The 24,308-nt window shown below is 39.9% G+C and overlaps 1 protein-coding gene across 1 annotated transcript in view; it reads left to right on the top strand.

The window, feature by feature from the left end:
* LOC310951568 (metabotropic glutamate receptor 4-like) overlaps window positions 1–24,308 on the top strand; it is a 176,411-nt gene that overhangs the window by 41,658 nt on the left and 110,445 nt on the right. The window contains exon 2 of the mRNA XM_083919858.1: window positions 7,064–8,066. Coding sequence (XP_083775984.1) covers window positions 7,533–8,066 — 534 coding nt within the window. The 5' untranslated portion in view covers window positions 7,064–7,532. The remainder of the gene's footprint in view (window positions 1–7,063; window positions 8,067–24,308) is intronic.

Here is a 24,308-nt window from a genome sequence, read left to right as displayed (position 1 = left end):
TGACAGGGTGGCAGCAACCGGAGGGATGCAGTATTCATACAGTCGCTTCTGTCTCCAGGAGCCAGATAAACCCTGGCTATACTTAGAAGCTCAATGTGCGATTTCAAATATGTGATTCCTCACGAATACAACCCCCCCCATTGTTACCACCAAGGGAGGTGCACTTTGAGCATTCGCTTTCTGTGACAAAGCTATCTCCCCTACACACTCTGAAATGTGCTCAGCCTTGTTAGCCAGCTATTACTTGACTATTAGGGTGCCGTTCTTGGGGCTAGATAGATTGGATTCATAGAGTGCTTTACATGGCAGCTGCCACAGTCTTCCTTCATTTGATTTCTATGCAGTAGACACATAAAATGTTTCATTCTAGCTTGAAAGAAATTCAGCTTTGTTGTCTGGGTTAAAATAAATTTGGCTTTGTTGTTTCTTCAGACCTTTAGAGATCTCATTTCCACTTTGTGTAGGAACTCCATAGGCTGAAATGTACTTAAAAGAAGGTTGTATACCTCTAAATTAACTTCTAAATAGTCTTTACTGTGAACAATACATCTAAATTCTACTCCTTCCTCTTATTTTGACTTAATGTGTCATTCCTGTCTCTCTTATCCATCATCTCCCCATGCATGACAACAGTTTATCGATGTGCAGGATACAAGTGTCATAGCATCATCTGGCCTGACTATTAATCAGTTTGATCGGTTGTATTAATTCTCACTTGGTTGGAAACCCTGGCAAATCAAACGTCACATGTTGAGCAACTGTGAGAAACTGTCCAACATTCAACATCTACATTTTTGTTGGACTTTGCAGTTTAGACTGGTGAATCTCTATTAGGGTTTCTTGGCTCACGATGACTAAGACCCCTTGCAATCAGCATTAATTCTTGGGACAAGTGACTGTAGTAGTCACGTCTATTTATCGGCTCCCGTTCCAACTGGCAGTGATGGAAACATGACACCTGGGTGGACACGCTAATTTTGGCCCCTTTTCTGGTGCAATGTTCGAAATCTCAAAAATGATTTTCGTCTTTGCCCAGGCAGCGCTTGGACATCATTCCAAATTAGCCGGCATGAGTTTGAAAGAGAGACTGAATAGAGATATAAAAAAATAAGTTAACACTGCAAAATGTCACTATGGTCTCAATGCTGCTTTCTACTGTGTACCCTGATTTCTTGGCGTGTTCTTGTGGTTGACCTGACACACAAGAAAACAGAAAAGCAATAGGACAGGACTCTATCACTTAATTTTAGCGGGTTTTCTTGCGTTTAAAAAAAAAAAAAATTATTTTGGGTGGGAAAGGGGTATTATAAGCAACAATAATTAGCTGCACTGATGAAAGAATAGAATGCTCGGTATGTTGCTATTTGAGCTTATCTCCAGCCTTGTTTTTGAATAATTGAATAATTACACTGTTGCTGATTCTTCATACTGTCCACTCCTTAAGTCAGTCTCAATTGGCCCATTTAGGACATCCTGATTCAAGCACTTATAAACTACCGCGCCTGGCTGCGCAACAGCAAAGCTCAAAAGGTGCATTTGTGTGTTGATGTTGTAAACTGTAGTGCGACATGAAAAATTAGTTCAAGCAAAGTGGGACACACACAAAGCCTCAGCTACTGCCTGCTTCACTGCCTCTCATACAAACATTTCTTCTCTCTCTCTCTCTCTAAAAATAAGTCTGTCTTGAATTAGAAATACCAGGACAAAGTCATATCTTTTTTTTTCACCCCTACGATCCTTTTACCATTAAATGCGCATATGTTAGCAGAGCCTTGAAGGATTTAGCTATGAATAATTCACATTCTACATACATGCAGGGAGGAAGAGACATGGTTTAAAACCACATATAGTGGAAATTGCATCATGTAGCAAAGAATTTGTATAAAGAGTCATGCAACTGCTGCAACACTGTATCCAACCAACAATTCTGCGATTCATTTCTATCATCATCCTGATCTATAGAGGCAACAAAGGGGTTCCAGCTGAGAGGAAGATATTTGTTCATACACAGAAGATACTCTTATCCTCTTATATCACATTTGGGATCATTTTCCATAACAAAGCACCATATTATTTGGGTAAAAACACAAAAGAAATAGTCTTGTGAATCTTTACTCTCATTATTATGTCTCTATGACCTCTTTAAAAAATTGTTTTGACTCATTCTGCATTTTCACCGTTAGACATTCTCCACAAAATCATCTTTCCTGTTAGCCCAGGGCAGTAACACAGACTGTTTGTTTATGGAATCTGCATTTTGCATGAAGAAAGTGTTAATGAGCGAATATGAATCGACCCTAATATCTCCAGCTCTGGTTGAGTGAGCTAATGGACAGTGTCCTGGAGAGGGGGAAGAGGGTAATGGAGAAAAGGGGAATTAGCTTTGAGGTGGGTGTCTGATGTCTGCTATCGAGATGGGATGAATGCAGATAGCCTAGTATATAGAGGTAAAATGCATGTAATGAAGCTTTATGCACACTCCCCTCTGCTTTCCATTTCTTTCAAGCACTTTCTATGCCCCTGTGCCCTTGTATCCTTGTTTTTTGTCTTCACTTCCTTGAAACTGACTCATTATACAAGGAAAGTTTCTCACAGATGTCCAGCCCCCCCCCCCGGAATATGCTATTCCATCCATGCAATTTACCATTTGGCTGTACCGATACCCAAAAAGTGTCAATTACACATATAAAGATGGTAACGGACATTTGTAACATACTGTAGACTGCATTATATTCTCTCCTCCTGCAATATACTGAGTTGCAAATAAACTGCATTGTTCATCACCATAGCCAGTGATTCACTGATTTTATAGGATCAGTCACTACTTTCCTCGGCAATGAGGACGGGCTTTTTTCGTCGCTGCCTTTATTGTCTAAAAACAAAAGTCACAGTCATCAGTTTGACGGCTATAATAATTAAGCTGCTGTTTCTTTTGTATTTCAGCAGAAACTGACACAGAAACTGTCCATGTCATTGAAAAATTATACCATGGCAACCGAACACTATACTATACTATAAATCTCTCCTCTGATGAATTGCAGGGATTTAAAAAAAAAGTAAAAATGACATTTACTGTATGACAGTAAACAGCTGTGTATTGAGTGTTGAGGAGCTACTGCATCAATTTCTCCTATCTTCAGCTCTCCTTTTGTACTCATATGCGGATGAATGTATCTGATAATTTTTTATTAAAAAAACATAATGTGGGAACAATGCAATCAAAGAACATGATGGAAATATAAGTAACACATCTGAAGCTACAAAATCCATTTTGAATGACAGACAGACAGCGTAACACACTCTGTCCTGAGGACTTTATATCCATTCTTGACTGTAATCATATTGGTCTTTTGGGCCTAAGTATCTCCTCTGCTGAGGCAGAACGGCCAAAACAGCAGCTCTCTGTCGGATTAGGACATCACTGTCACACGGTCCCAACTACACCGTGACAGACCTATTAGCAGGACGCATGTCATTGTGAGGCTTTGCAGAGACGGCAGGACGTAAAATCGACGGGTATCTTTTGCAGCAGTACTTTGGTGCTTTTCAGAGTTTAGAAAGACTGAATAAAACATTTAAACATGGCACCATCAAATACTAAAAAAAGACTGTAATACTATCAGTACACTTGCAGCCCTCGTATTTTGTGCAAAGATTCTGGGAAATTAAAATATTCACACTAGTTTGTTTGGTTGCAAAGCTTTACCCATTATTCGATCAGTATGGATGTAGCTGCAGCACCAATGGGAGTCAATAGTTCAAGTGTTTAATATTAATCAAAACTCCTAATGAATAGGAGACACTAACCGAGGAATTCACTTTGAAAGACATTTACTGTGTAAACACCAACTATAAAGATGACTTTGATGCTGAAATTATATTCAGTTGCAAATGTTTTGGCCGAGTTGTCTCAGAAGCAGTCTGAGTTGGTGGGAATTTGCTTGTCTTTCTGTGTTGTTGTTGGCTCGCGAGAAGCCAAAGGCTGATTTAAAATTTAGAATTTCTGTCGGCAATCTTTTATAATTTGGCAGAGAAAAGGTTTGTACTTTTCTTTACTATTTCAGAGGCAGTTCTTATGTCTCCCTTCATTTTTAGCATTTAATCTTTTTCCACCTCTAAAATACTTAGTTAAATCTATGAGAGACTCTCGAGTAGGCATTAACTCTCACATGCTCGTTACAAATTTAAGTAAATTGCACTCAATTAAAATGTCAGAACAGAGTGTGTGGTGCTGCTGAAAAAGAGCCTTTATTCAAATAAAAACTCCAAACACATGCAGCTAATTGCTCTAGAAGCAATTACCAAGATTCTAAAATATATTTTAAAACATCAAATCATGAATAGCTTTTTTCTCCATAACTGTCATTTGATGGCAGCTGTTAAATATGAGTCTTTATATGATGTATTATTATTACTATTAAAAAAAGAATGACCTGACATCACTGCTTTCCCCGACTTTACTTTCCTTCAAGATAATTTAAAAGTGCAAAATATTTTGTAAATTAACTGAGCGTTAGAGAGATGCTAACTGGTGAGATGGCTTAAGTGATAATTGAATGTTGTAAATCTGATTAATTTACCCTACAATGTAAACAAACAGACGTTAATAGTGATTAATTTAACGTAAATGAATGGTTCCCACTCACTCAACTGTGTGGAAAGCACACAAACGCCAACAAAAGAAAGCATTCCAGTCTCATAAATTCACTCCAGCATATACAATATTTAAAAGTTTATTCTGTGGTGATGTGTGATTCCATTTTAGAGAAACCTTTAGTGGAGAAACCCCTACAGCTCTGTCAGCCATCAGTGTGACAGAGCACGCAGCAGCAGGGGGACTGTGGCTGAGTGCAGAGGAAGCTGGAGTTCCTCCGCTTCGCAGTGAGGGGAGACCGTTGCTGTGTGGATTCTGCAATTTCCCCAAACTCCTGCTCTCTGCAGACAGCTGATGTTTATCTGATCTGCCCATCTGGGCCTTGCAACTAAACATCTGGTAAAGCTGCCTCTGTGCAGGCAGTGTTTCACAGAGTGGTGACAGTGAAGGGACACTGCTGTCCATCCCTTCCAAAAAGATCTTAAAATGTGATTCAATTACCACAGCATTGTCTAGCACTCAAGACATGTATTTGGTTGTTTTGTTCACAGGTGCAATGTAATTATCTCGACTAGAGTTTGTGATCACAATGCTGAAGGATAAGGTGATTTGAAATAAGAAGCGAGAGACTTTTCCTGCAGCTTTTCTCTTTAATTTTCAGGCTGAGATTATGATCCCTTTGAAAACAACATTATTACCACAATGCCCACAAAGAGAAATACAATTGTCAAATTAAAAAGCTATTTTCTGGCCAGCCATGCTGCAAATATATCAATGTAAAGCATAGAGTGCTCTGGGGAATAACTACGGTGCATACAACATGGGCCATTTTCCTTCTACATGGTGTCAAAACGCAGGTGGCGCTCCATCATCGTTATCCAGGCACCGCTCTAAACGGCAGTTTCTTTTCCTGCCTGTTTGTCTGTTTTAAACTCTATTACAAAAGACCAAGCCTGCTTAGCCACCCTTCCCTCATCCATCTCTTCTAGGCTTTCCCCTAGAACGAGATGTTTTGCAGTGACTGGTAGGCCTTCATCCATTATGGATGCTGTGTTTTAGGGGGATGATCTGTACAGGATGATATAAATATCTCCTTTTGGTTCCCAGCAGGATGGGAGATGCAGCCCAAGACAGGCTACTGTGTAGTGTTAGAGCAGGACATCTTTATTATTTGATTTGATGTCCAAAGTAAAAGAAAGCAAAGACGCGCACGTCACAAGGAGACGGCAACACTGTCTTTAATTCATGAGTTGTTGCAAATCTCTGGATACCTCCTCTTCAATGAGATAGTTCTACAAAAACGTACTCAACATTAGAGAAAAAGATGCAATTACTGCCAGCCACTACGCCTACAGTAAAACTCCATTAAAATAATTGCAACCATCACTGTGGAGCAGGTTTCGACAGCTGCTGCAAGGTAGCACAACTTTCTGGTCCTGAACGAGCTTTTGCCCTCTGTGTCCTCCGTTACAGGCCCAACAACAGTGGGAGGTGGTATGTTAGCATACAAAAGCAGCATGAAGTACAGCCTGACAGACGTGTGTGTGCGTGTTTGTGTGTGTGAGAGAGAGAGATGGTCAATTGAGAGAGAGGGATTTAGGGAGGTCTAAAGGACTCTCCCACTGTGTCCAGATCCTGTGCTCTATTAGTCTGGCACTGTGGGGGAAGCAGGCGTACTGTTGAGAGAATTCTCTCTCTCTCTCTCTCTCTCTCTCTCTCTCTCTCTCTCTCTCTCTCTCTCTCTCTCTCTCTCTCCCACACACACACACACACACACACACACACACACACACACACACACACACACACACACACACACACACGCGAGCTTATACCCATTACCACTATTTGTACAAGGGGGTAGGAGGGATCAAATGTGCAAAGAGAAGACGTGTTCATTGCCTGTGGAATATTGTTTCTTTGATTATCAGACTACCATACTCTTAATCTAGCACTATATTTCATAACCTTTTGGTAAAACACTCTGGAAAGGATCTCCATGAGCAGAACAGTGTGTAGTTGTGAAGTCTATGGAACGGTGCCAAGCAGCAGCGAATCAGTTATGCTCAAGGCGCATAGAAATAATTCATTGCGGTGCTCTGAAAGCAGTCTAGGCATGGGTGCAACACAGAACAGATTTCCTGTGTGGAGTGCTGGGTCCAGGTATTATTTCTGCTCAACTTTTAGGATCCAGAAACTAGTTCGGACCTTCGACTCTCTGATGCTAATGTGCCGTGCTGTTATGAATATGATATCAATTCAAATATGGAGAGCGTGACACAGCAGCTTGTCTCCCATCTAATGGCTTGAGTTAATGAAAGGCAAACCCACTGCATAAACGCATCTACCGTTGATCAGATCAGTGTGATTCCATTTCATCTTTCACTTCCCATTTGTTTTAAAAGAAAATACAGAGTTGCTCTTTCTGTTGTTTCCTGAGAGTCTAACACCTCTCCTCTCTTTTTTCAGGGGCCTGCAGTGGAACCCACTCAGTCATCTTGTGACTTTCTGCATGTTTGAAGGACCAAGAGGAGCGCTCATTGCACCTGAGTGATCCTGGAGAAGCAGAGAAGAGAGGCCAACTCTCTAACTACCTTTGCTCTTGCCTTATGAGAACGCTCTCTGTGGACTCTGCCTCAGCTCACGTCTGTGCTGTTTAGTTCCTGCATGTAGCCATCGCTTTCAGGTGCAGGAAAACAGTGAAACACAAAGAGGAGAAGAAGAAAGAGATAAAGAGAGACAGGTTGCATAATTAGTATTACCAAGGTTTTGTTGAGCTAAAGACCATGAGAAGAGACTTCTGAGGACGACTGTGCTCTGAAAAACATTGCGGCTAACCTTCAGGTCATTTGTATGTGTGTGTGGGTATATGTGTGCACATCTCTTTCATTTTCAAAGGACTTGAATTTGTATTTGGATGCGGATTTAGCCTTTCATTATGACTCTGCGAGGAGGCTTTGAGAGAGAGTGGATTGGCTGCAACAAAGGTGTCTTCTGCCGGTTGTTGCTGCTGGCTTGTTATGTCTTGATCGCCTTGGCAGCCAAACCAAAAATGCCAGGCCACACACACCTCAATTCAATACGCATTGATGGGGACATATCTCTGGGTGGGCTGTTCCCAGTGCATGCAAGGGGAAACGATGGCAAAGCATGTGGGGAGCTGAAGAAGGAGAAAGGGATCCACAGGCTTGAGGCCATGTTATTTGCCTTGGATCGTATTAATAATGACAATGAGCTGCTGCCTAATATCACTCTGGGAGCACGCATCCTGGACACCTGCTCCCGGGACACCCATGCTCTGGAGCAGTCGCTGACATTCGTTCAGGCACTGATTGAGAAAGACTCAACTGATGTCAAGTGTCTCAGCGGAGGGCCGCCCATCATCACTAAGCCTGAGAGAGTGGTGGGAGTGATTGGTGCATCTGCCAGCTCCGTGTCAATCATGGTAGCCAACATTTTGCGTCTCTTCAAGGTCAGTTTCTCTCGCAGCATTTATCTTTCTTACTTTACTTTTTCTTCAATATCTTTCTGATCATGGATGCAGTTCACAGATATATTAAAGTATTCCCCACAGGATATTTCATCCAGCATATTTTTGGAGATGAGACTTTCAGCTGAAAACAATATCAACAAAAGATAGACTTTGAATTTTAATCTGACACTATGTCAGTATCACCACACTGCAAGCTGAGTAAACTTAAATGAAATAAACATCCATGCACGCACACACACACACACACACACACACACACACACACACACACACACACACACACACACACACACACACACACTTTTCATTCAGCATTTCCCAGTCTGTGTTCTTATTGATTTATTTTTCACCTTTTTATTTTCCTCAGAAGCTTATATTCAATAAGTTTCAGAAAAGTAGGCACTGATCATCACACCATAATTCTCCTCACTAATGACATTAACTTACCAAGAGTCCTTAGTGTTGCCTTCTTCTAATTAATTCAGGGAAATCATGCATGGTATCATGAGCTCATTGCACTGCTCTTGAAAACAGTGAATAAAATTAGCCTTTGCATTGTGTTGGCTCAGCAGATGCAAAAATAATGTGCAAATGAGAGCAACACATAAACAATATATGACAGGACTTTTGTAATACCTGCTCGAGGCTGTCAAACCAAACTACAGGCCACAACTGAACTAATGAGCATAAGGATAACCCTAACCCAAAACAGGTCATCAACAACATCCCAATATTATGAGTAAGAAGATGGTGGTTATTGTAACCCTAGCTCTATAAACATATGTGAGTGCCTCTTACAGACTGCTAGGGATTGATCACAGATTGTATTCAATGGAGATGTAGTCTCTATGATGTCACGCGTAGGTTTCGGAGGATCCAAAACAAAGCTCAAAGTGGGGTTGTTCCAGGTGGTTCCAGGCCGTCACCAGCTTGGCAGCGTGTGACGTTGCCTAACTCCCAGCTAATCCAAAAATTGGCTAAGGGGTGGAGTGTGGATGGAGCTAAGGCAGACCGATTGAAGCCTGTGACAGCACCCAACTGTCACTCAAAGTGGCATTCCCTTACCAGGCTGTAAAGATGAAAAGTTGGGCATTTTAACATAGGGGTCTATGGAGATTGACTGACATTTGGAGCCAGCCTCAAGTGGTCATTTGAGAAGCTGCAGTTTTTGGCACTTCAAGCATTGGCTTAATTTTTCAGCTCTGGAGGCTGCTGCTTGGTCATGATAGTTTTTAATGAATTTAATCAATAAACATGTGCATTTATGTGCCCCGCCATGAACCACATTCAACCCTATGGGGCTGAGCATAAAGTAAATGTATAATGCCCTCACTTTTCCTGGATCTCATCCATTTAGCAAGTCAAGTTGCGGATAACATGGCTTCCATTGGTGTTCAAATAGCAAGAAATATAATATGAAGCAATTGTTCTTTTCACAGGCTTCATCTTTTAAAAAGCCCCTGTAGAAAATGAAGCCTGAATTCCTTGCTGTTACATTAATTGGATAATGCCTCAACCTGCCTGTTGCCATCCTGGGGCTGACTTACTGCTCATCAGAGAGCAAGAGGTGGGATAGTACAATACACCATGCCACAAGGCGGACTGACATGTCACAACAATACATGCTGCATTCCTACATACCTTGCTACATTGTTTTTTTTGTGATGTATGAGACTGGCATCAGTATCCAGCCATCACACTTCACTTCCAGGTCTTCTTCTGGTACTTGTCACACGATTTTCACTACCAGGGCAGTACATTTTTATTATTCTTACAGCTGAGGAAAAAGGAGGTTGGTGACCTATCTCACACAGACACTGTCTCATTGCTCAGCACGACAAACATAGCAATGTCACCTGGAAACATCTTTTTAGGCTGCACAGGACTTTTATATATATATATATATACACTAAGTCTGTGGAGGGATTCTTCCACAGCAGGCCATCAACAACAACTAGTCCACAATCAGCTCAAAGAGGGCATGTTGGAGACAGCAACATTCCTCAGAAAGTCTTGACACCTATGAGCCTTTCCTTAGCACATAGCAAAGTGTGGAAGAGAGACATACACTACACACATTACCAAAAAGTCCAAATTATCTACCCTATCCATGAGACCTTTACCTCCCAGCAGAAGACAGGGGTCACAACTAAAGGAGTCCACACAGGTCTCAATAATGTTAGAGACCCAACCCTAAATGTTCCACTGAACATGGCTGTTATTCTGCCAGACTCCTTGTGTAGGGCACATGAAACTGCCAGAGTAACAGGCGTGAGACATCTTCACACAGCTTTCTGGCAAGCCTCTGTTTGGGCAGCAACTGCCAATGAGTTGTTGTGTGTTCCAAATAGCATGCCAAATCCTGCAGTGGGAACAAATTATTCAGCATTTCTTTTTTTTCCTCTAAAGGGTATTGATCTGTTTTATCTGTGACTCAGTGTTCTTGGGCAAAGAATGTTTCATGTCAGTATAGTGCAACTCAGATTCTGATAGGCCAAACAGCTGGGATGGACTGAATAGTGCAGCAGTTTTCTACTTGTGGTTGAAGGTCAGAGCAAGCAAAAAAACAACTTGTTTTTTTTATGAACAATGGCCCTAAAAGTATCTGCCCAGTGAGTTTGAACAGACTGCTGGAGAGGGCCTTGAACACAACGAACATATCCCACTGCAGGACAGAGGAGAATGCTAAAGGATGCTGCAGTAAACAACATATTTCAAAAGATGGTTACTAAACAACTGCCTCTCTCCAACTCTTCATAGGAAGAGATAACTCACATACATACACTTTATCTGGAACTGAAAATCAAGTCTCTAGCAGTTTGAAAAGAAGAACGCAAGAGTTTGTGCCTTGATTTCTTTTCCTGCAGTATGATGGTGGAGATCACTTGATCCAGTGATGTATATGAAGTTGACCAAACCCATTCATTTTCTATGGAGAGTCGGAGATCTGGCCACACGCTGCATGGTGGATATGACCGGGCGAGTTGACCATTCGCCGTATCGTAGTTTGTATAATTATGACGCAGCCTCAACTTAATGGAAATTAGGTCCTTTAATCACGCACCAGGCTGTCCGTTATCCTGGAACGGACATGACCTGGAAATGACCTGTGCCTTGAATGACCTGTACCATTCCTTGGTACAATCCTAGAATCCTTTCCAGTCTTTCCATGACATGATACAAGCACTGAGAGGTATAGGGAGCAAGCATGTTCTGCATATCACAATGCTGCAGCAGAATAACCATCAGCTGCTCCTGTCTGACTGTCTGTATTAGCAGCGGGATCCGACCGAAGGAGGAAAAAGCAAATAACAGACTTTTAGGCAGTAGATAATGTGCAAGTACATCCACATTCAACTATGGATTGTTAATGACTAACGGGGAAAATAATCATATGGTGTTCAGTCTCTACATGAATTTTAGCTTTTAAAAGTCTGAAAGTCTCAAGTCAGTGGATGAACACATTTCAGGTCTGTTTTAGAACACCAACATGTCATGGCAGTACATCAAGAATAACACATGGATGGTTTACAGTCAAGGTGATTACAGTGGTTCTATCTTTATAGTTTATATCTATAGAAAAATTATCTGGGAGACAATTATCCCAACATTATACAGGGTTTGTCAAGTTGGAGCACTGTAACACTATGATAATTGTACAACAACAATTCATTTTCTATTGGAACACCTTCAATCAGCTAAATAAACAGTGGCTTCTTCCTGGTTTGTCTTTTTCTTTCTTTTAGATGCTTTAGTTGTTCAATATTTGTTTTTATCAGGTAACACTTAATGTCAAGTAGACTGCATTAATTGCAACTAAAAACCAGAACCAGTCATAACACCGGTAGCGACCTTTCTAAATGCGTTCTTTAGATATTCATTTCTGTAGTATTTCAAATAAACATTGTAGAGAATTGGGAGCTTTAAAAGCCTTTAATCGACTTATCTTCTGTTTTGCACTTGACAGGCGGAACAGTTTTTCATGAATCACACTGATAGGGAAACAAGAAGCCATGGAAATGTGATTTGTTCGGGGCATAAAAGTGGCCCCAGGTGAAAAGAATAATACTGAGTTTAATATTTTTAATAATATTAACACTACAGGAGTCACAAGATGATATTGCACATGCATATAGCGAACCAGATGCATATCAGCCCCTTTTCTTAGTTTTTTGCCCCCCGTTTCTATAATTTTCTCTTCAGGATTTAATCTTCATGCGAGCAAATTTAATAATGTAAACAAGTTGATAAAATGTCCCACTCTGGTTAATTTAGCTCATTATCTCTGCCATCCTCCATCCTGTGTTTCACATTATATTTCAATTTACTTGATTGCATTTTTTGTTTTAATATAATTGCCCTGGTATTTTGTTTTGTTGTGGGTTTTTAGAAGAAGGAGGCTTTTGACGCAAATATTTTACTAGGTAAAAGGTTATAATTTTAATAGTGCTGCAAGTCAATGCATTACTATTGCAATAAACAAGAACCAACACCCTATTTACAGCTTCTGCCACTGTTACAATGCAAACTAGAATGATGCTATTATAACATATTGGACATTAAATTAAAAATATTTCATTTTCTCTCAGCTCTTGGGGAAATGCATTAACTCTGGTGAGTTGTAAACACAATTATGAATGACAATTATTCTCTGGCAATTGTCCTAAGGCATTGTAGGAAATACAGGTAACTAAAACAAATGGAGATAAGTTGAAAGAGAGTGGGCGTAATCAAAATAAAAAAACTGACAAAGTTACAAACAACTAACTGACCAAATAATTGTCTATAATGTGGCACTTTGAACACATATTATTTGTTGTGTAAAAGCCAGAAAGATACTGTACAGCAGAAACCTTTCTGCTGCAATTACATGCACCCTTTGCGCTTGCCTTAAGGAAATTGACAAATAAGTAGAGCGAAGGTTGCGAGGCATGGCTCGGCGGGTTATGGCTCTTTTCTCCATCATTAAAGCCACATAAAACCATAATTAGGACTCCCTTGAGTGGCAGGGAGGGTCTCACTGTTCACCACTTCTCTGTAATGACTTCCAAAGTCAGGCTTGGCTTCTTTCAACCTGCATTTATTTTCCTCATCTGAACTGCTTGATTGAAACTAAACTCAAGATGATTATGATAGCGCCTTCTTTTGCATACAAAACACTTCCTAAAGTGTTATGGATAGTCCAGAAAACAATGATTGAAACATTAATTAGCTCGGTTTGGGTGTTTTGTGCTGGTCATAGCTGCTTGTGGCTTTACAGTAGGTTTGCTTTGTTTGTTTGTTGGAGCTCCATGTTCATTTCCTTCATCAAATTTTCATGTTTCTTTGATGATTTAATAAACACACATGAATGCATACAATAGAGCAACAGACCTCCACCAATATAATTTTGGAACTAATGCTCCTTGCCATCCTCATGAGGGAAATATCTTGTTTCCTGACAGTAACTGGCTTCATGCTTGCAATTGTTTTTCAGTTCCTTACTTTTAGGCTTTTTCCTTATCCTCCTCACAGTCTTAGAGTGGCTGTGGGCAAATTGTTTGCTCAGCACTTCAGAGCAGGCAGGATTCCGTCCCCATGGTGTGTCATGAATATTTTACTATATTGTTATGTAATTTACGCCCAGGGATTGGGGTTGAAAGCTCCCTCTCTGCATCCCCTCATCACTGGGTCCAGCTCTTGGTCTGTCCTCATCAGTCGGGTTGTTATACTGCTATATAAGCAGGAGCAAAGTGCATCAGCAGTTGTGGTAATTAGTGGCTGGTTGCTTATGATACTCAAAACAGACTGTAGAGTTTAAGCCCCAGGCTTTGATTGTGTCTCTTATACATCACTGAACAGCTACATTGACTGACTCCAGGGATACTGCTGCTGCAGCCAGAAACTGCAGGAGCATGCACTGTTTCAGGTATCGAAGTTGACTTGCTGAGACAATCATAAGCTTTCAAACAGAGAGGGTGGTAGCTTGGGCAACTTCCACACAGATGCTCTCTAAATTAGGTACAAGCAGGCACACTCTGTGGAGGAGTGAGCTTGAAACTGTGGAGAGGAAATGAGGAGAGCAGAGGTGGTAGCTAGGTATAAACAGAGCAAAAAGAAGTGGGTTAACTAGCCTGTTGTGCTGTCTGGGAAGAAAAGACCTTGCATCCGCCTCCCTCTTCCCTCATTAGAAGCAGAGGCCCTCAGGCACAGTACCTTACTCCCCCTCAGCATTTCACTGTGTTGAGACACAGTGTGTACTCTTATTGGATTATCACATCAGCCTACAGTGAAGACGCTGAAACTTTAGAAGCTCTCAAATATATGCACATATCTGCTTTTACATGGATTTTCTCATGGTCAATCTATTCATGAATAATATGACTTTTGTGACCCTCTGGTATCAAAATTGACAAGGTACATATTTGGGGTTTTAAAAACAAGTCTGACATGCATTTTTTCTTCATAACCAATTAACATATATTGTCTTCATCTCAATTTCAAACACATATGTTTAATAGTTGCAAGAAGTCTCTACTAGAACACGATTAACAATAGAAGTGTTATTCGTTTTTGGTGGTGGTGGAGGTGGACACATTACAGACGGTAAAGAGTGGGGGATACACGCTCGTCCTACAACAGCTCCACTGGCTCCCAATAAAGTTTGGCATTGAATTCAAAATCCTCCTCTTAACATTTAAGTCCATTCACAGTCTCACCTCTCCCTACCTGTCCGACCTCCTCCACATTGCCACCCTCTCCCGCACTATCAGATCCTCCTCCACCATCCACCTGACTGTCCCACCTGCCCGTCTCACCACCATGGGGAGCAGAGCGGCTGAATGCTCTCGAACTGTCTACCACCAGAACTCAGGAACACTACCTCACTCCCTCACTTCAAATCCAAACTGAAAACCCATCTGTTCAAAACTGCCTTTCCCCTTTGATGTCATTTGCACTGTGCTGTTGTTATTTTAACCCGATTTGATCATTTTGTTTACTCCCCTTTTTTATTATTGTTTGTGTTGCACTGTTTTTAACAATGTATGGTGTCCTTAAATGTGTTTAGAAAGGCGCCTATAAATGTATTATTATCATTATTATTATAATGAGAGCAAACAGCTTCTCTGTGCTCTGATTGGTCTGCAATTGTGGGCTTCAGCATCAGCACTCTTGGCGTCTCTGCACCCGGGGAGTAACTGTAACAGCGCTGCAGCGGCACTTTCCACCAATATATAGTCTAGTTGTGACATCACAACTGTGTATTTAGTGCGGCTTTTACTGTACAGTAAATTTGCACAAAGTCTTGACTAAGAGCCCATGTACGAGCATGGCCATTGGACGAACATGAGCACTGACGGCGGTCCTGAGACTATTTATATGCGACTGTTATCCGCGGTGGTCTGATGTGGAGGGGGAGTGTTTACTGCAGATTTTGTCAGAGGAAAATAGTCAAAAAGCAGTTGGACAACAAAAAAAAACCTCTGAGGGATGATGACGTCTATAAGCAAGGTCGACGTCTATTATGATTGCAAAGGTTCAACTACCTGATCTTTAAAGACATTAGGGTGTTCAGATGTCCATCAAAACCCCATGCACACGCTGAAATCCCTACACTTTGAGTCCAACTTAAACAAATAAACCGAGGAGAATGATAAAAATGCCTTACAAACAAGCAGAAAGCAATTGTTTTCAGTGTGTTCACAGACCAGTGGACTTCCATTTTTGGGCCCCTCAACTTGACTTTTAAAACTGAGCAGACCAAATCTAAGAAGCTGTCTCTCTTGACCCTAGATTGCAGATATCCCCCATCTACCATACTCTGGCCACAAAGGAGGAGCTCCTTTAGTTCAGGATTCAGTCCTGACTCAACTCACTTTGCCCACTTGAGCCCAGGCGGTCAATTCCCAGGGCAGTCATGAGTGAAGGCTGCCCAGAGCCTTGCCATCTATTCTTGGCACTATTTTATCCCTTTTCTCCTGCCATTTGGAAATCCCTCCACAAGCAATCCATACCACTGCTGGTAATCACCAAGCACAGTGACAGAAAGCTACTGTGTGGCTGTCGCCTCCTGTGCATTCTTTTTCTCGATCTGTTAGGTTTCACTCAAATTAATTTCTGCCATTTAATTAGTGTGCACTTGCAGGCCTACTGAGAGGATGCTGGCAGGGGGGATGTCTTTTCTTTTTTAAATGTTTGATTTCATTCTGCTGAGCATTGCTGTGAAATTCTGAAAGCCCAGAGGGACAACGAAGAGCACAACATACAGTAAATCCCAACAGTTTGCTTGTGTTCTCTGGGTGAAGCTGTCACTATACAATAGTGGTTTCCAATCCTTCAATCTCTAACAGTTACATGTGTGCCTGGTACCCAGCTATGGCTTTCTAAAAGTTTAAAAGCAGGAGAAAAAAAAATGCATCTTCCAAACAGAACTAATAGAGCACCGCTATCACACAGTTTCCTTGAAAAGAGCGTGGGATTAAAGGCTTGGAGCTGTCTCACCTGCATAATCTCACCATCAACCCAGTAATCCATCACTGTCTTGCTGTGTTGATGCTATGCTGCATAAAATGTATTCAGACTTAAACAAAGGGTTGATGCCACAAGGGAGAGAAAACAGAAAACCTAGAGTAGTTCAAACAGATTCAAATATGGAGCAGTCAATGGCCATGACAGCTTCCGTATTGATTGTGGGAGAGTGATTGTTATTTTTCTTCAATTTGAGCAGTCAAAGCTACAATGCCAGCTGCTGAAAAATATGAGAGCTCAATTATTTCTTCATTTTAGCACAGCAGATACATGTTCTGCTCTTGACTATATATATATATACATACACATATATATATATATATATATATATATATATATATATATATATATAAAATATATAAAACATACAAATAAGAAAAGGTCAATATAATAAAGATTTTAGACGGTCTCTGTTGCCTGAGATCTTAAAGGGATTGTTCTGTCAGCCTAATGCCAGCCGATGTCCTGAGCTTACCCTGCAGCTGGGACAGAAAAAAGAAAGTTAGGACGCCTTCAGGCTAAGCAGCTTGGACATCATCCAGCCTTCCAGCACATGAGACAACATGGAGGCTCCCATGAGTCACTGCTGTGTGTCACACAAAGGGACTCGCTTTCTGGTCAGGGGCAGTTGGGATTTATCATGAAAACACAACATTTGAGCTGTAGTGTTTTAGACGACTGGAGCAAACTGATTCCATACTTTTTGTTTAGTGTTATAGTACAGTAAGGACAAAACTCTACATTTAACTGAGTTCACATTCAATTACATTTGAGCAAAGACTGTTATTGCGGCACTCTACACAAGATATTCTGCTATTTCTTCCTCTACTTTGTATTCAGAGCAAAAGACCATGGGTCACAATACAGCGATAATAACAAGCTCAATGACAACATGATGATATTATATTTACCATATTTAATATCTTAGCTTACAATGCTACCATACTAACACTTGTTATAAAGTACAAGGCTCTACTAAACATGACAGATAATTTGGCGTTCACTTCCTGCAGAAGTACTTTAATTCACGTTAAAATTGGATTTTTTACAACTTCATTTATAATGTTTTTCAATATATAAATATAATATAATTGATTAAGCATTTCAAACAAAAGTTGTGAACCCACCCCATCCAGGTGGCATCCCATCGAACACATTAAACACTCGTATCAAACAGGTAAGTAAAAACATCAAAGGAAGGAAACAAACATACACCAGTACAAGAAAGGAAAAAAACAAACAAACAAAAAACACTCGGACAAAAAGGACTCAGACTAATCTGTGTTGATCGTTGTGGTAATAACACCAACATTCTGGATCTCTAGTATAAGAAATGGGTCCCAACAGTCAGGACATGAGCATTGAGGAGACTATGATGGTAGCCAAAAAGAGAGAAAGGAAAATGAATAAATGAATGAACAAAGGCAGGAGGTCAGGCAAAAGGCAGGTTCTTGATATGGGTTATGAATTACGACCAGGTTCTGTCATACTTGTCTTCCAACCCGTGTACAGCATACCTGTTTTTTCCAGGGCCAACCCCAACATTACCTCTCTAATCCAGTGAACATAGGCAGGAGGGTGTAATTGGATTTTTTTTTAAACATTTGGGAGTCCAGTGCTCCACTCTCTGTAGGCTTTTGTTTGGGCATTCTTGACTTGATTCTCTAAACCCTGGATTGGTGGGGTATTTACCTATGATAATTAGGATCAGGCACGTCGATAGACATGGGCATTTGGGGCTATAGCCCCGTATCTCTTGGGAATAGCACCGGACCTCTTTGCCGTCCAATTAAAAAAAAACATCATGATGATGAAAATAGCCCAGTAAAGTAGACTTTTATGTGGTTGCATTACCAGCAGCCACAGATGAAACAATATAGCAGTAAAAATCTGACGTGTCCACACTGACAAGTGATAACTTCAAAATCAAACTTAAAGCAGACTGAATTGCCGTTGCTTCGGTTAAATGAGGGACCCTGGTAACTGGTGCCTCTGCAGCTGCAGATGATGATGATGTTTTTGAGAGATACTCATAGACTGTATGAACACCGGTTTAATCTCTTGACTTTCATAAATTTTCCCACAACGGCATGACAACAAATCTCCTAAAAAAGTTTTTTCTTTTTTTAGTGGTGAATAAAATTTTCACACATATTTACACAAGCAGGTTTCAAAGACAGATATATTAATTTAGAAAATTAATTAGAGATATAAATTATTAGGAAGAGCATCGTTCTCCTGTTTACCATAAAAAACAAGCAACGGAAAAAACACGACTGACACATTTCCTCAAACAAAACTGTAAAGACTGATCAGGTAGATGAAACTAAACATACAGGCATTCGCGAGAACAGCTACGCATTCTCTTTCCATTATAACCATCTGCCGTCGTTGACGGCAACCGCAGACTCCTTCAGCAGAAAGTGTCCGGTTAATGGGTTACTCGTTAAACCCCTGTCCGAAGAGAAAGCGTCCGTCGGAGCAGTGATGTCTTTGAGTTAGCATAGTTTCAGGAGACCTGCAGTGGATTTAACCCAGTCCACTTGACATTGGGTCGTGTATGACAGTGTTTATGAGGCTATAGGCTGTTCTAATCCTATCCTTAACATAACTTTAAACAGTTTACCCAGTAGGCACCGACAGGAGTCACACATGACTATTTGATTTTCCTTTCCTTCTCAAACTACATCACAATTGCAAGTTCATCAGACCAATTTCAAAAATTAAAGACACTAACTTCTGGGCTACAGCCCCAGATGTTTTCCCAACCTGATTAGGATCATCTAGCATGTGCTTTCAACTTCCGAGGAAATGCAATTCATCATTATAAGAACAGAGATACGAATAATTCAGCGGTTTAAGAACATGTCATGAACTCGATGTAGAGTTTTTTCAGGTCTTTTCTTAGGAACAAATTTAAGAAAAACCGTAGGAAGATATTAGTGAATGAGGCCCAATGAGTAGACTAACAAAACGTACACACTCATCCTTTAAATCAACTCGACAGGTTGATGTAAAAGTCATGCACTGATACTTATACTGGTTATGAGGGTATTGCCTAGAACTTACCAACCAGGCTGATAGTCATACTTGCATACTTGCTTTTAGTGATGTTTAATGAGAATGTCACACATCCTCATATGAAACATAAATGCAAGAGACAACAAAACCCTAATTTACCACGGCAGTTAGATGTAGCACCAGTACGATCTAATGAGGATCTCACTTGTGTCATTTGTACAATAATTCCATTGTTAATCTTGTTAGAATTTAATGTAATTTATTAACCCTATCTGAACCAATACCTTTAAAAAAATGTGTTTAAAGTTGTGGATCCATCCAATAAGTAGGGCATTGATTAGTTCAATAACATTTGCTTATCCTTTCTTTTAGAAAATTCTTGGGGTTGTTTTTCTGTTTCAAAATATGGATGATTTTTCAAGATGTAAAAAAAAAAAGACACATACATTAAATGGTTTCAATGACTGTGACGGTTTTGTTTAAAACCATTGAGACCATTTGTGTCTTGATTTATAAAGCTCCAGTATACATTTTTAATGTTCTTACACCAGATGGTCCCACTAATCTCGTGCATTCGTTTACATTTTCTTCTATTATGAACCCCTTGAGTACTTCCAGCTTTCTGTTCCTGCAGCAATTCAAAGGTGGAGCACTGTCACTGAGGAAAGAGACTCCTTTCATGGATTTACAAAAGCTGCCTTTTTTGAAGTCAGTTGATATGTAAAACCAGTGTCCAACGAGACTGGCTGCAATTATAGAAACAGAATACAGAAGCTAATCATGCATGCTCTCTAAATATTTGTACAAATTGACATTACCAGCTGGCAGTGGAGGATCAATTCTCATTTAGAAGCTAATTATCCTCTCAAAGGCTTCCTCACTCAGTAATACACAGTAAATCCTTACAGACTAGCTGTCTGTTTGTCACCGCCCCATCAACCTGTTTCTTTAACCTGCAATCATTAAGCTATTAAGATTTGAAGACTTGTCTATTACAAACACACACCTGAATATTGATTCAGCAGCTTCAAGCTGGCGTGACAGCATGCCACATTCCCCGACATGCTTACCTCGTCTGAAGTCGTTGTTTGGGCGTGTACATGGCAGGAATGGAACACATTGCTATTAACTTTGCAAAAAGGTCAAATGTTGACATGTTGACATTAAATTTATAATGGCTATTACATAATAGCGGCAAACTGTTAACATGTCTGCCATTTGACTAAATGATCATTTCCTAAATTCCTGTTTGAATGTTTAAATTTCTTAGAATCTTTGTACCCATGGCACCAAACAACATGTCGCTGTGTTTAACAGTCCGGACAATAAGAGCAATAAGAATAGCAATTAAAAAAAACCAATAATAGTCATCTTTCATGAGGCCACTCAGCCACAGATTCTTTGTGAATTTTTTTTTTTCAGGAACCAACATTTTGTATTTCATGTTGGAGCAGTGTTTTGTATCCTGAGCTCCTTTAATTAATCATTGCTGATCTGTCTCATATAATACTATTTGTTACACAGTAAAACACACAGGTTGCTTCTGAGGTAACATATATCATAGGTCATCTCATCTAATCTAAGTTGCAATGCATTGTAGATGATGGTTTCACACTTTCAGGTTACCCCTGAAATATTAAAGTGTTTTATGTGTGAATGTGAAATTCAACATGGGCCTCAATAATAATAATGTCGGAGGAGTGCTTGTATAGTTGAACAGTGTATGTGACTCTGGATGTGGGTGGAGAAAGCCTTCTAGTGGCCTAATTAATGACAGGAGCAAAGGAGGGAGTTGAGGTTGGGAGAGGAGATCAGTGGCAGAACAACATGGTTTAAAACTTTGAAACAGAGTCCGTCTTTGTTTTCCAACCACAGGTCAACGTTCTTGTCCCCATGATGCTGAACCCCCCCCGAAAATATAGCAAGGCGGGAAAAACTGGCTGACAAATCTTGTTCTATGGTGAAAGTGAATCTGGGGTTGGCTTTTACCCATTGGCAAGCACCGCAACCCTGAGCCGGGGTTAGGAACCAACTTAGAATGTTGTGTTTACAAAGCGCAAGCAACAAATCCTACACATTTTGCCTTTAAAAAACAGAATAAGGTTTGGTTAGGTTTAGGCTCAAAAACAATTTGGTTAGAATTAGGGAATTATCATGGTCATGGTTAAAATAAATCAACATTGATTGTTGCAAGGAAAGTCTCAGTTATATTTACAAGCATGCGTGATGCACCTGCTCTACAGAAATAATTTTTAATATAAACATATATTTAACACTTGAACACTGTTTCACATACAGCTGAGCTTCTCGGTTCATTGCCAAGGATGCTGCAGTTTCCTATCTCACGTTATTTTTAGTGCTTTCATATAACACAATATCATCTCAGCATGGGGATCTTGACCCTTTTGGGCTCCTTGATGAAACTCAATAAACTGAGACATGATCCACAGCCTCAACATTGGTGTGAGCCACTGGCTGTTCACAACACTGGTGATTCATAGTAAATTAAATGTCAACAGAGCAGCAGTTTAATCACATTAACAATGTCATATTCTTTATTTTGTCACACATGACTTTCTAAAACAGGGACTAGTACCATTTATATTACAACCTCCTGTCTTTTGTTTGACCCCAGATTTACTGCCTTATGTGTCTCAATGACACTGCAAAGTCAACAGTACATATGCTAAATCCCACAGGATTGACCTGTACTGGAATGTGACCTTTACTTAAAACTCAAGCAGTATGGACACAGGGATGAATACAGTGAGTGGATGGACTTTTTCCAAAGTCATTTAAACTGGCCATTAGATTTAAATGATAGTGCAGTTTGTGTGTGAGAGAAATCAATATCTGTGAATGAGCATAACAAATTAAGCTTTCTATAAGTTCTGTCATTGAATATATTCACAAAACAAATGCTGTTGATAGAAATGGTTTCCATCGTGCCTCGGGAGAAACATGAAATCCCTATAGTATTTATTCTTTGTTAGAATGGAATACATCAAGTGATGAATTCTTGCAGGGCAGAAATATCCATATCATGTGAATCACAAGAGCAATATTCTCAATATGTTTCTTTTTAGTAGAAGATATAGTAAGATATGGCTTCTTTACAGAAGGCCTGAGAAGCAATGTGGTTTTTATTTATTTTTTGCAGGCGATCTTAGCCATGTTTATTCCCTGTATACAATATATGATCTCCTAAGAGATCAATATTTAGGCTTAATTAGGCTGCTTTCAGAGTGAGAAAGCCACGCACAATGAAGTGGTAGGTGTTCGTTACGAAGGGCATTGAAAGTTCAGCCAAATACAGCATGAACTAAATAATTTACCCTCTCAGTAGAGACAGCCTATTAAAATCAAGTTTATCTCCTAATCTTGGGTTTGGCCAACTTTGCCTGCAAGAAAAACAAACAATCATCTCACCTCTCAGAGCTTCCATACTTTTATTGAATGAAAAATTAGCAAAATAATAATAATGCATATTCTCTGCAAATATACTAATAGCTATTACAGTATAACGGAAAACATTCCTCTATAAGTAATTAAGCAGCCGGGGGGGCTTTAGATAAGTATATTCAATTAGAGAAGGCAGGTAATTATGCCCAATGTGAGTGTGAAACTTACTTTTACAAAAACAGAAATGAGTTTTTGGTGCTTAGAGTGTTCAAAATAAAACCCTGAAGAAGCTTTGGGTTTAATCAGCTTTTTTTTTTTTTACTTCTTATGCTTGGATCAGCAGTACTGGATAAAGGTCATAGCTGGATGAGGTAGATAACACAGTCTACATCATCTAATATTGTCTGAAGCCATGAAGTGGTTTATAAATGTAGCTGCAATTTAAACCAATAAACAAAAGCAGTCCAATCAGCAGCAGATGTATCCAGAGAGTGACTTGCCTCCTAACAGCATGATTCCTCTAAAACAGATTACCTGTGCAGACAGTGCAAAAGCCATTGCCATTGACTAAGTGAATACATTACCTGCCTGTATACTGTTCTCACAGTTAATCAACTAGTAAGTGTTAATGGAGGCGTCAGATCCTGGCAGAGACACTGTCTGTGAGTCTGCAGCTGCAGCACAGTGCTTATTTTCCCTTTGAACTCACTTTTGTTAAATGTTTTGAAAGCACAAAAGATAGCACTAGTCAGCCTTAATGGTGGTAATGTTTTGTTTATAGAAAAAAAGATGGATAATTAGTTCTTATAGCAACCATTGCTGCATTAGGTAGCACTCAGTGAAGTTAACAGAAATTATATTAATTGGTAAACAACAACACGCGGCACATCCATTTTTTTGGTGAATGCTTTGCACATTCATAACATGTGCTTCATGCTTGAATACAAATCCCAAATTTTCATATTACATAATAAACTATATGGATTGCAAGTGACATGGAGGCACATTAAAAATGTTCTCATTTGCCACACATGATACAATAGGAGGTATGTGTTTTTTTGTTGTTGTCAAAATCCTTGTTAGTATCTACAAACATCACCTCAATGATTTGGAAACTGCCAAAAGGTAGACCATGCTAAAACAAATGTTACAGTGAGCTCTGTGGAGACATGCTACTCTTGTGTTTTTCCACGGTCATTTTCTTGTGCCTAAGCACCACAAACACATTCCATTTTTACTATAATTACTATTATATGACACACTGTATGTCACTTTTGCTAAAGGTGTGTG

This window comes from Echiichthys vipera (assembly GCF_963691815.1).
Source record: "Echiichthys vipera genome assembly, chromosome: 9".
NCBI lineage: Eukaryota > Metazoa > Chordata > Actinopteri > Perciformes > Trachinidae > Echiichthys > Echiichthys vipera.
This window is presented reverse-complemented; position numbering and strand designations above follow the sequence as displayed.